This window comes from Carassius auratus, unplaced genomic scaffold, assembly GCF_003368295.1.
Source record: "Carassius auratus strain Wakin unplaced genomic scaffold, ASM336829v1 scaf_tig00021055, whole genome shotgun sequence".
Lineage (NCBI taxonomy): Eukaryota > Metazoa > Chordata > Actinopteri > Cypriniformes > Cyprinidae > Carassius > Carassius auratus.
Genome location: NW_020525080.1, coordinates 191205 through 205515, shown reverse-complemented (window position 1 = coordinate 205515; position 14311 = coordinate 191205). Strand labels below are relative to the sequence as shown.

The window sequence follows — 14311 nt, the reverse complement described above, 5'->3', positions numbered from 1 at the left end:
CTCAATGAGCTGAGAGAGAGCACACAGCTGTAATGATAAACAGAGCCGAACCTGCTGCAGGGCTTTTGCTTTTATACTTAGGGAATTTCTCTTTCAACCAGAACTGGTTTGTTTTCAGAAATGGAAGGGTCATGTTCTCGGTGTGTTTAGATATTGAAGGAAGTGCCTCGTGCTGAGGGAGTGGTGTGGAAAGATACATGCAGATATAAAATTCGGTTGTTTTCTCACTAGCAAGTTGTTTATATACTGTATTTTTTTTTTTTTTTTACTGGTTATTACTGTATTTTGCCTTTGGAATCTGAAGATGTAAAAAGACAGAAACAAATTTCTGAGTTTGTATATGCATGCATGCACACTCACACACATCTCTGGAGAAATACTGATATCTGTACACATTTACTTGATATTTCTTTAGACATAATCATAATTTCTATTCATTTTCCACTGAATAACTTAATCTGATGAGCATTTGAAGCATCTAGTGCTGTCTGCCTGTGTTTTCTCTTCTGTGAACCCTGTTCTGACTCAGAGGAAGGACTCCAATGATGTGCTCCCCTTACACTTCCATGTTCTGTTCCATTCATAAGAAACCCAGCAAAATGTTTCTATAAACAAGAAGCTAATAAACATGATAGCATATGATTTGTATGTGGTTTTCATGAGATTTGGGGTTATAAGTTATTACGACTGTGAAAAAGCATATATATATATATATATATATATATATATATATATATATATATATATATATATATATGTGTGTGTGTGTGTGTGTGTGTGTGTGTGTGTAGGACATAGGACTGCTGGGCTACAGTCATGTAAGTCATTTCACAAGTTTTAGAACGGATTCCATGTGGGTCTGAATATATCATGTCTGACACATGACGTGAAATAATTCACACCGTGTTTTTCTCACTCAATATGTAAGTGTAACACATCTGTGGAAGTTACTCTCTCTATCTGTCTCTCACACACACAACCACTCTCTCTCTCAGATGTTAGTCCAGGGAGACTCGTCCTCTAAAACTGCCTCATTAGTACCCAATACCCAATCATAGTAGCTGCACAGATTTGTTTGCTTGGTTTACACATTTTTACATGTAGGTTTTGATCACAAGCAGATGGCAACTGTAGAGAAACACTTTGTGTGAAGCTATATCTGAAAGACATTTCTTTTGCTGCTCAGTTTGCCGTTAGTTTGCTTTATTTGCTAAAATGACTTTGGTTTTCACAGTGTGAACAATCAGATAATCTTAGTTCGTGAAAATCCATTGCATTTGCAAGATATGTATTTTTTTTTTTTAGAATATTTTCAGCATTATTCATAGTTAGTTTTTTATTAAATTAGGAAAAGACATGAAGTATCCAGCTGAAAATGTATTGTTAAGCATTTTTAGCTGCAATATCACTGGGGTCTTTCAGTCCCTTTACAAAACATGAGGGTTAAAGCGTATGAACCTCCCACCTTAATGTTTTTTTTTTCTGCACTTTTGTTTACATTCTAACATTATGCATTTGCCAGACACATTTATTCAAAGCAACTTGTTTATTTTGTGTCATACAAATCAGACCCACAGTCTTGATGCTGAACAGTTGAGCTTCAGGAAGTCTAGAAAAGATATATCATAAGAAAGGATATGTAGTAAACAATCCCAATCTGTAGAAAGCATGAACAATCTACTGAGCTAATTTAGATTATAAGTAGTAGTAGTAGTAGTTAGTATTGTTAATATAAAAAAAATTGTCAAGGGTTTCCTTTAGAATACAAGGATATTTGAAATATTTTTTATAACGTTGTCAGCTGTGGTAAAGAAAAGGGACAGATACTCTTGCAGATACAAGGGACACTGCAACATAAACGGCAGAATAATTTATTCCTCCCTTTTGCTTTCGATTCCCCGAGATGGCATGAAGAAAGATAGCAGCTCCTTTTTTATCGCTCTAATGACCTTAAAGTGCCATCATACGTGGCTCCATTACTAGTGACAAGTGTAAATTACACTGTCAGTCTTCTCATTGTTAAAGATCATGTTATCCATTTTAAAGGCATCACCTACCAGCCATTTCAGAAGCAACTGAAAACATTAGCATTTTGATGTCTTCACATCTGTCCAACTCTGCAAGTACTGCACGCTCTTTTTCAAATACTAAAGTTCAGGAACCACAAGCACAAGACATTTTTTGCTCCCATAATAACCCATGATTCTTACTATTTTCTGCTGCTTCTATTTTGTTTGTCTTTTGTTTATTTTGCTCCTTCGTGTTCTGAGAATACAGAGAATCTTTGAATGCGGTGTCATAAATGTTTTACATCAAGAGTTGACCCTGTCTCCCACTGCGTAATTGTATTTGTCTCAAGCTTCAAATCCAAGTAGATGAGGAATGAGTGATGAAAGATCTCAGAGCTTTCAGGGCTCTGGATCTTGTCTCGAGTTGTCAGATGATTCTGTGCTGACAAGAGTTTGCTGTAAATAAACAGGTTTGTCTGTGTGATTCTTATAGACTTGCTGCATCCGCACTATTAAGAATGCAGCACATTTCCCTCGGCGCGCAGCTGGTGCCACCGAGGCGCCATCTGTCCCAAATTATGGAGTATATTTCTGAATGTCTTGTCTCAGCTTTTGTCATGTATCTGAGGTTGACTTCATAGAGTCGAGGCTCTTTCTCCTCAAAACAGGCTTCAGCTTAACACATGCACATCTTTCAAATACAAATGTCATATAAGATGCTCTAATATGCACGGCTCCATAAATAACACCATTTCCCAGAGCTATGGTTTAGTCATATATAAACTGTAAATATATATTTACAGCTTACAGAGCTTTTCTACTTTATCTGACACTCCAGAATGACTCTCATTTGTGAATCCAGGGGTTAAATTGGGCCACAGAGATCTGGAACGGCCTTGTGGCACTTTTCTTGGAATAAGAGAATAAAAACTTTATTTTATTTTATGTTTTTCAGTAAGAAAAGCATTGAATAGACATTACAGAAAGTAGCTTTTGAAAGAACTATTTTGATTTATCTTAGACTTTATTACAAAAACTTTAAAGGCTACAACATAGCAAGAACATTGTTTTTCAGAAGCTGATCTGGCATTTAGGTATATTTGCAGACTGTTTGATGGAGCTTAGAGGTGGTGTGAATACATTTGCACTGTCGTTTGAATTGCATAAATTATAATAAATGGGTCTATTTAAAAATAAATATTGTAATATGACAAAAAAAAAGATAATTGATAATTATGACTTTTTGGCAGCAAGTCTTAATGAGTGAGTTGTTCAGTCATTCATTCAACCGATTCGCACCAACAGTTGATTGTTTGATTCATTTATTCAAGTTTTTATGAATGGGTCACTGATTCATTAAAAACCATGGGCTCATTCAGCGAAAGAAATGACACTTTTTTTAGAACGGTATGTGAAAACTATCATGTTCAACTTTTAAATCAAGGCCTTGCCTTTTTCCCCCCACTCCCCTGCTTACATGTGTCTTAAGCAAATACATATTCTGTATGAACAGTCTCTAATGCAGTCAGACATTGTCCTCTATCATGTTTGTTAACTGCATGCAGCGTATGGGCTTTGGGCTCTGGGTGCAATAAATGTGCAATTTCTCCACATTACAAATAGAATCACTGAAATGTATATCTCAAATAGCAGAGAAAGGCATGACTTTATGCATTTGTTATGATTGGATTGTGTGATCTGTTTATGAACAAATCAATTGCAAAATCCCTCCAAGGCAATTGTGGGATTTGAGCAATGTGACCAACTCAAGAGATGCTTTAAGGGAATTTTCTTCACTCTGTCTGTGTGTAGTTTTTGTTCTTTCCATGACATAACATTCTCTCTTGCTTTCCTTAAGACGTACCGTTTTATCTCCTCTGGACTATATATGTCTCCTGCTGCACTTTTGTTGTTGTGGTGCCACAAATCTTATTTAGAGTAATATGAAGGTGCACGTCCTACCTGATACATGGTATCTGTGAAGAACTCTGTTTATCTTCTTCCCCGGACCACTGAAGAGCACCAGTGCAGAGTCTGTCTCTGTCTAATGCCTCTGGAGATAATGCCTGGCTCCAGCAGTGGCTGACACTTCTGCTTTTCCTCACAAGAAAGATGAAATGGGAAAGATTCAATCAGAGTGATTATCACATGCTGTTGTTGTAGGTAGCACTATTGACGGTTCAATCATCATATTTATCAGTCTGTGTGATCACCTGGAAACCATTCAGTTCTGCATTCAGCATGGAATTGTGTGAGTTTGTAATTTTTATAAATAGAAAAAAGGACAGATTTAAGAGTGAATTCAATAAACTGTTTTTCAGCACAAATAACCACTTAGCTCCCACAATCCAGCACGACTGAGTGTGTTTAAATGAAAGTGTTGTTCATGCAACTTGAGCTGATTTTATTCAATTACTAATTTATTTATTTTTCTTTTATATTTATTTATTTTTCTTTTCTTCTCATTATTATGGTTTTCTTCCAAATCTGCTTTGTTTACAGTTTAAAAAAATAAATAAAAAAAAATGTGATGAATCATTCTGCACTGTCATTGAAAATGCTAATAAAAAGATTTGAAATAATAAGGAAACGAGCTGTATTTCTGTTTAAAAATTTACACTAATATTCAGAGGTCTGTGGTGGGAGATTTTTTTTTATTATTTTATTCAGCAAGGATGCATTAAATTTAACTGACAGTAAATACCTTTACAACTCTCTATTTATCAAGGAATTCTAAAAAAAAAAGAAAAAAAAAAGTTTCTTCAGCATAGTGACGCTTAAGACTGGAGTAATGATGATGCTGAAAATTCTTTGCAATCACAGGAATAAATATTTCTGATCAAATAAAGGCAGGCAGTGCATATAAAATATTTTTCCCTTAGTGTTGAAATGCAGTAAAAGTCTGGTCCTTGCAGTGTCAGTTTAAACAAGGTCACTGTAGGATCTCTTGAATTCACAGTGTTGTCACAGTTACTTCTCGCTGTCTGACAGATATTTAGATTGTGAGTATTTAGAGGAACACATCAGCGTGACAGACGGTCTTCATCTTAATCTCACTGCTGTCATGGAAAATTTGCCCTCTTACATTTCTGTCTGATGAAGTTCTTTCTTTCGTACAAAACACACTTGCAGTTTTTCACATTTAGCAGCTGACAGATGCTCACCATCTCTGGATGCACTGTCTGAACTGAAGAGGCTCAGGGGCAGTTAATTCGTTTGTATCTGTTTCTTTATTGTTGTCTTTTCATTGCTTTTTTTTTTTTACATTTGTTTTATTGCATTGCCTCTTCATCCTTCAGTAGCATGTGATACTGGTATTTCTGATAGCCTTAGAGAGGTGAGAGTGTATCCACACTCAATTAGCCCTTAGCTCTCTTGTGTCAAGAGTCGTTTACACTACAGAAGACATGCAATTATTCCTGAGGGATAATATGAGTTTGACTGAGCCTGTCAGTCCCTACAGCAGCAAGCACGTATCTCTCTGTTCTCAGTGCGAATGCAAAACTTAAGAATTGTATTTATTTTTGTTTGTTTTAATGCAAGATTAGTGAATGCACACAAAATGACAGAAAATAAGTTCATGAGTATATATATATATATATATATATATATATATATATATATATATATATATATATATATATATATATATATATATATATATGCGCAAGTTAATGTGTTTTTATCGCAGTTTTATTTTATTATTATGAAAGTCCATTGCTCACTGGCTCTCTGAAAACACATACAGACAAACCATGGGTCACAGGAGGGAATGCTCCCAATCAAATTATTTAGGCTAAGCATCAGCATTAACAAACCACTGTCCATTGTTATTTTTAACAGAAAAGTATGCAGCGGGCTCATAATCACAATATAATTTATGGGAAATAGGAAGATTCCGATAGCATGTGAAGACAGCAGAGAGTGCATTGTTTTGTTAACTTTGTGGTTTATTATTCTGAGTTGTATGCTCAAAATATATTGCTTTACACATCTATCACTTTTGCCGCTCAGAAATATTCACACAATCATGCACCACATATCAGAAGATCTGCGCTCTGGTGTTGTTAGCGATCACACTCACAATGTATAACTGAACCGCGCTCTCTGGCCCACCTCTTCCAACCGAACCAGGGTCTGCTAAACAGAGCGATCACACTAGTCAAACAAACCAGGCTTTGGGGGTTAAAATTGCATAGTGTGAGCACACCCTAATTGTTCTCCCGCATCCTGCACACACGATTCTCTACCCGTGCCACACTCTGCTGCGATGGAAGGTGCCTGTTATAATGTTATGATCGAGGCTTATTATGTTATTGCACTTGTGTTCATATAGTAATACTTTTAAATGAACAAAGTGCACAATACACTACTTTTGAATGTATTTTTAGTTTTGTGCATAACAATGTGCTTAATTGCAAATAATCACAGACAATAATGCGATTAATCACGATTAAAAATTGTTTAGTGTTACCCAGTGTGTATACACACACACACACACACACACACGCAGACACACGCACACACACACACACACACACACACGCACACACGCACAAACACGCACACACACACACACACACATGCACACACTATATACACACAGAAGCACAAAAAATAAAAATAATTATATTATATTATAACTAATGATTATATCCAAATGTCCACTGATTGGAGAAAATAAACAGTAACTCTCCAGGGGCTCTGGGGAGGAATAAGTAGGAAGCTTTATCGTTTGACTGCATATCAAAAAGGGTCTGATGCAACAGCTGGTATCGCTCTCCATTTCAAAAGAAACAACTCTGTCAATACTGAGATTAATATTCATCATCCATGCAAACTGTCCAATCTTTTTAGCAGCGTGGCAGACTGAAATGAAACAGACATTCAAAAATGCTTTCATATTTGCATCGAATCTTAAAGTTTTCTGAGAGTGGATACAGAATTTGACTCCCTCAAGATTATGAAGACTGAAAAGAAACATATTAAATGGGTCAGCAATAACTGTTCGAGGTCAACCTGATTTTCATTCACCTCGTGAACTGGCGGTGTTCAAGTTGTTTTATGAGATTACTCATTAAATAGTGTAAATATGCCCAAATGCTGAAAATACTGAATAATCAAAAGAAACATTTGGCTTCATGTGCTAATTGTTGCAAACATGGCTTTAATAATGGATATATTTCAGAAAAACCAACCTGTCCTATAATCAATACGCTCATATAGGTCATTTGTCCAAATCCCTGAAATACGACCCATCAGAGTGTATGTTACAATTGCACGCCTATCGGCAATAGGTCGTTTTCAGAGTAATGTTTTGTACTCTTTTATTTGCACTCTGATTTGCGTTTCGTGTAGCTCAGTTGGTAGGTTATTGCGTTATATCTTGATATGTAGTCATGCTATCATGGGTTCGATCCCAAAGAAGCGACATGCACGTAAAAAGTATATATGCTCAATAAACCATAATTTAGCTTGATTTCTGTGAGGGTTAGGTTTAGGGGTGGGGTTAGATGCGTTTATTCGAATGAATAAGCCACTTAGTTAAATATATGCAAATTACTGTGAGATCGGTGTAAATAGTCCAGACATTGCGTTTAAATAAACGTGTGTTTTGATTGGTAATGACATTATACATCATTTCATGACGACAGATGCAACGCGATACTGTCATTATTTTTAACTTTAAAACGTAAATATATCATAATAAGGTGCTTGCACAAACGACCTATATGGTCGTTTTTTGTTGGAGGACAGGCTCCTGTAAAAACAGGATTCAAGCAATGGCCAGCTATAAATGTAACTGCATAGTGGCACAGAGAATATCTACTTATTTTAATGTATTTTTTTAATTGAATTATATTATTAATAATTAAGATATGTTATGTACTTAAGTCTGTTTCCGTTAAAAAGAAATGGTCTAAAATCCGATCTTATTTTAATGCTGTCATAAAATTTTAATTTATTATTGTATATGGTTTATTCATGCCTCAGATACTGTGAATGAAATCTTGTAAACCACCTGTGTGATTGTAATACAATGCCTAAATCGTTTGAATATCATGATTCTGGATGTGACCTTTCCTTAGATTTGATTTTAGCATTGCAGTTTTGTGTGATATTCACAAGCTGGCACTCAGATGGGAGCCTGCTGACTTTGTGAACAAACATTTACACCAGAGCTACTTTTTGACACTTTATACTTTAACTTACTGACAGGCCTGTCGGGTGGGGGGTGGGGGGTGAAGTGCAATTTAAGAGTTGTTACTGTTAACAATTCTTATGTGCACCTAACCTCCAACATCTGGAGTGTTAACTGTAGCTCCATCTGGCTGGATGAGCCTGAGATGTTTGTGTTCAGCAGATGAGAGCATCCCTGAGTGCAGCTGACTGAACTCCACTCAATAATTAAGTAATTAAACATCAGTCATCAATACTTCTCATCAGTCCAAACAGACACCTGGATGAAATTAAGAGCACTAAAAGATGGATGGACTACAAATTTATAACCACATGAAGTGCCGTATATACAAATTCAATAATTAAGCACTCGCTAGACTGAATAAATTAAATGTGACATGATTCAGCATGGAGATATAGTTATAAATAATTTAGTACCTTGCATAACAGTTAATTTCAAGCTTCAAAATCATTTGCATATTGATGGAATTTTTTCAAACTTTTCTGTTTATTTTAGCCATACGAGAATAGTGGGGGGAATCGTTCTAAACAGCTGGTAATAAAAATCAAGGCATAGTGAACACATTTAAATAAACATAGAATAAAGTCCTTATCAAATGCAATGTTCCTGCAGCTCTACTGGTAGAGCATGGTGTTAGCAACACTAGGGTCATAGGTTTAATTCCCAGAGAATGCATGCATGTTTATCTCAACGAACATCGTGTCCCTCAAATGCATAAATGTAAATGCAACAAACAAGGTGATAAACTGACAATCCAAAAGCCAACACATTTAGAACAGTGCTAAAAAACACTGAATATCTTATGCAATAATATCTGTTAAATTTATTTTATTTACTCACCCTCATGTCATTTTTAAGGTCTTTATTTTGTTTAGAGGGACCTTTTTAAAATGTATTTTAAATATTATTTAATGATTAAAATTAGCTAACAAAATACATATGTTTGAAAGATAAAAAAAAAAAAAAGAAGAAGAAATTAAATCTTTTTCGGGTTAGTTATTATTTGTAAATGGAATATTAGTTTATATTAGTTAATTATATTAATATTAGTTTAGTAATACATTTTCAAAAACGATCATCACACTTGTCTTCAATCAGGCTGTGAGTGATAGGAATATGCCGCGCTCTTGATGTTGTGACAAAAGCTGTAATGAATGGGGCCAGGCCACAAGCTGTACGTGTGACCAAAAGAGGGGCAGTGAGGGACAGTGTGATTATTCAGCCCTGCAGGTGTTAGATCTCTGGAAAGGAAAGGTTTGTTGTGTTTGCTGCTGCTCTGTCAGTGTAATCTCTCTGAATCACGCTGCTATAAATCACCCACACGGCACAGCTGGTGCTAGAATGGCCGCAGTGGATGGGATGAGTAGTGCAGAAACACCTTGTGCTGACCAGGTGAAGTGGATTGAGAGGAGAGAGTGACTTGTTAGAGGTCAGTGATTCACTGATTTTATGAGCTGACTGGATCATCAACGATCAGCAGCTGTGTGTGTATGTGTGTGTTCAGGTGTGTACACATGTTGTGGATATTTCATGTCAGTTCTGCAAACTGAATTCTTTAACCAAAAGAAGGTGCATTAGTTTGGCATAGCCAGATATTTGATCCACACAGTGTCTGATCCATTTTGATCCTTATTCTGGCTATGAACAGACAAATGCTTACGTATATACTGTGCATATTCAAAATTCAAGACATGTGGCCAATAGATAGGATAGATAGGCCATATATAGGATATATTCACTTCTCACCACATTGAGTGGGTTTATAGTGTCTTTATTGTAGATATTTGCTCCGCTCTTGATCCTTTACTTTAAAATAGGTGCTCAGCATTTCAAACAACCGTACTGAGTCTCATTTCTGTACAGCCCCACAAACTGTAGTTCACATTCTAATATCTAAGAATATGAATTTGAGGTTGAGAGTAACTATACTGAGTGGGTTATTAATTTGTGGTCTGTGCAATATAATACTTGCCTTCTGAATTTGTGGTAATATTTGGCCTCTAATTATTTAATGTACAAAAGGGGTTTATTGCCTTGCTGTGAGAAAACTAGACAAGGTTTTTTTTTTTTTTTTTTTTTTTTTATACATCTTGACTAGTTTAATAGAGCAACATTGACTTAACCAGCAGCATGTCTTGGGGGCGAAACTATCACTTGTAAATATTTTTTTGAGGCTACCGACCCAGAAATTACACACTTCAGCTTCAAGTGTGAATTTAAAAGAACACAACAGCTGCATTCACTAACTGAATCTTGTGGGGTTTTAGCTCAAAGCTTTATATACAGGTACAATAACAGAGGAAAAATCAATCTTGGCCCATTGTGCATGTGTAGTCAGACTGTAGACTCAGGGGAAGGGTTCTGTGGGAGGCATTGAAATGCCTTTAAATGTTAATATTAGCTTGGGTTCTTTAGGGGAATGAACGTGAAATTATGGTGTTTACATGTTATTAGCTATTTTGCACATTTTGGCATAGGTGAGTGTGTGTGAGACGTGTAATTCCTTCAGTTAAATAAATAAACATGGTGATGTGTTAAACCTCTGGCAGTGTTGCATTCTCATGAAAAAAAAAAACTTAATGATGTGCTCCAGTGAGTTACATTACTGTTCAGCATTGTAGGATGTTGTAGCTGATTATGCTGGTTTCAGGCTAGCATGGATTAAAAAAAAAAAAAAAAAAAAAAAAAAAATTACTATTTACCTTTCATTTCATTCATTCACCTGTTTGTATAGATGAGCTTTTAATGAGGCAATCAATTTAGTAATAAAGAAAAAAGTAAAAGTAATAAAATATTTATAATGCGTAGTCCCTGATAACGCACATGCAGTACAGTACATTGCCAAAATGTCTGTTCAGTGTGTTTGTTCATTATTGGATATTACATTAAACATCTACTGTGCAATATGTTAATAAAATATGTCCTGTTTGGTGTTGAAATAACACTCAATAAATGTATAAATGCTTATGCTAACAATACATGCTTTAGCAATGTATTTTTAATGCACTATTTATTTATTTATTTATTTATTCAGATATTTGTGGCATTTAAATTGATGCTTCGCCTAAAAATGTAAATTTTGTCATTATTTACTCACCCACATGTCAGTCTAACCTTTGTGACTTTTTATTCTGTGAAACACAAAAGGAAAAGTTTAGCAGAATGTTGACACTGCTTTTTCCATACATTGTGGATGTAGTCCAGTGTCTGGTTGGCTCCACAATTTTTTTTTTATTATTATTATTATTTTTTTAAATCAAATAAATACAGCTTTTATGAGCATAATAGACTTATTTTAAAAAATCTCAGTCCAGGGTGTGTCAGGCTTCAAAAATTATGAAAGTCTAAAGCTTTATAAAAGCATTGTGATAAACCAAGTTTATAGTGTTATTGTCTGAAATTGTTGGGATTTCTTTAAAGAAAGCAACATGGGTTTGGAAAGTAATGATGACAAAAAAATATTTTTTATGTGAACTAATCCTTTGAAATGTAACACTTTCCAGACAATGCACTCTATCACAGATATCCTGCTGATTTATGTGTGCTCTCTGGGTAAAGCTCATGGTCATGAGTGCTGAGAAGTTACTTAATTACCCTTAAATTTAAAGAGCTAATGTTTATTCTTACATCTCCCATTTTCCAGGTCAGTGGGGCAGGTGCATGGGAGAAGAATGTGGAACTGATGGGTTTCAATCCAGGACGGTGTGGTGCATCCACTCAGAAGGCTGGACCACGCACCACTCAAACTGCCGGCACTCAGATAAACCTGAGAGCAAGAGGCCTTGCTTTAAAGTGTGCGAGTGGCACCAGGACCTCTTCGAATGGGAGGTTTCAGAATGGGGGCCATGCGTTTTAACACCATTCCAGTCCAACGTGCTCAAACCAAGGACAATTAAGTGCGTCACGGCCCAGCACGGCATCCAGAGACGGAAGGTCCATTGTGTGCGCACCTCAAACCACACAGCCGTTACGGAGAGGATATGTGAGTTCTTTTCCCCACGGCCGGTGCTTGAACAGGCCTGCCTGATCCCCTGCCCTCACAACTGCATCATATCCGATTTCTCCTCCTGGTCCAGCTGCAGTCGAACATGCGGCACGGGTCTCCAGCATCAGACCCGACACGTTTTAGCGGCACCGATGTATGGAGGAGCTAATTGCCCCAATCTCACCCAAACAAGGACATGTACAAACCTTCTGCCCTGTCCGGTTGGAGAAAGCGAGCATCGCTACAGCCTTAAAGTCGGCCCCTGGAGCGAGTGCAGGCAGTCGCAACACAAGGGGCTCTGGATGAGTGGAAGGACCATGCTGGACTTCACCATGGGAGATACAGAGAGGAACACCGTAAAACGACATATCCAGAGCTCCCGGCACCAGCATCACCACCTCCACCACCACCATAGCCTCAAGGGCTTGGATGTGGAGATTGGCTACCAGACACGCCAAGTACGTTGTGTGCGCAGCGACGGCAAGAACGCCATGCTGAGGTAAGAACCCCTGAAGGTATGCAGACACATCTGACGTGTCTATTCAATTGGCAATAATCTGTGTACAAGCAATGCATGCCTGAGAACATAAACCCTTTTAAGGTCTAAATCTCAGATTATGCTCTTGGAAGCAAGGTACTGCTTTCTGCTTGTGTGAAAGGAATTGCTGTGCAGCTGGATTTTTGAAGTGGCTCTGTGAAGTGGGCCTAGCTAAATCGGTTAGTCCACCATTAATCTCCTTCCCCCTGCAGTACTATACAAGGTGAGCAGAGAGACATGCCTCTGGCAGCTGCAAAGGCAGCATGGGAGAGCCGGGCCCCTGAGCAGAACACGCTATGGCGTGATGGAAAGTATTACATTTACTCTTTAGCTGCAATCTCGGCATCCATAGCATGAGTTTGGAAAGACGGTCAATCACTGTTACGCTGTAGTCTGAGCTTTATTCTCATTTTGCTCTCGCTCATGGTAGAATTAAAAGTCACTGAGATGTAGCTCATCTTCCTCTCAAAAAGAGTATGGATTTCATGAAAACTGAGGATAATGAATACTGAAGAACTAAGGCAGGCTTTGAACATGACTTTAAAGATGCCTCCTTTGCAAAATATTGATTTGTAGGCAGGTACTCATGATAAAGGTTTTAAGTCTCAAATGTAGACTCCATTTTACCTGTGTCATGGTGCTGCCTTCTGCCGCTTGCTATCCAAGGTAGTTTATGTCCACTAATATGAAATTCAAAGGCTTCATTAATATCTACAAGCACAGTGAAGTCTATTATTAAGAAGTAGAAGGTATTTGGTTCAATACAGAGCCAGGACGTCACTCCAAACTGGAAGAAAGAGCCAGGAGGAAACTGGTGACCAAGAGGCTCTGAAGTAGTTGCAATTTATGACAAAGAGTGTCCATTGTGTGCATGTCCATGGACAACAATATCACAAATTCTCCACATACAGTGTGTGGCTTGTATGGGAGAATTGCAAAAAAGCCACTCCACAAGAAAGGCCACATGCAGTCATGACTGAGCTTTGCTAAAATGCACCTTGAAGATTCTGTGGCAGATAATACTAAAATGTAATTATTTGGCCTCAACACCAAACAATATGTCTGGCAGAAATCCAATACAGCTCACCATTGAAATAACAGCATTCCTCCAGTAAAGCATGGAGGTGATAGTATCCTGCTATGTTAACAGTCTGACTTATAACTCAAAGGTAGCAGGTTTGAGTCTCAGGTCCGGCAGGGATTGTAGGTGGGGGGTGGGGGGTGGGGGGGTGGATGTCCCGTGATCTCTCCACCCTTAATACCAAGACGGCGGTGAGATCCTTGAGCAAGGCATTGAACCACCAACTGTTCCCCTGGGCGCTGCAGCATTGGCTGCCCATTGCTCCAGGTGTGTGTTCAGGGTGTGTATGTGTGTATGTGTGAATATTAGTTCACTACTCACTGCTGTGTGTGTGCACTTGGATAGGTTAAATGCAGAGCACAAAGTACTAAGTATAAATTCCACCATGTCCTTTCCTTATGTGGTATTTATCTGCAGCAGAGACTGGAGCACTTGTCAGGATAGAGGGAAAAAAGTTGCCCTCTGCCTGAAAGTTGTCAATTGAAAGAAAGTTTAC

General features: G+C 37.4%; 1 protein-coding gene across 2 annotated transcripts in view; it reads left to right on the top strand.

The window, feature by feature from the left end:
- Window positions 1–14311, top strand: part of LOC113076735 (thrombospondin type-1 domain-containing protein 7B-like) — a 181116-nt gene that overhangs the window by 73764 nt on the left and 93041 nt on the right. For both annotated transcript variants that reach the window (XM_026249425.1, XM_026249426.1), the window contains exon 4: window positions 11855–12695. In XM_026249425.1, the coding sequence (XP_026105210.1) occupies window positions 11855–12695 (841 nt within the window). The remainder of the gene's footprint in view (window positions 1–11854; window positions 12696–14311) is intronic.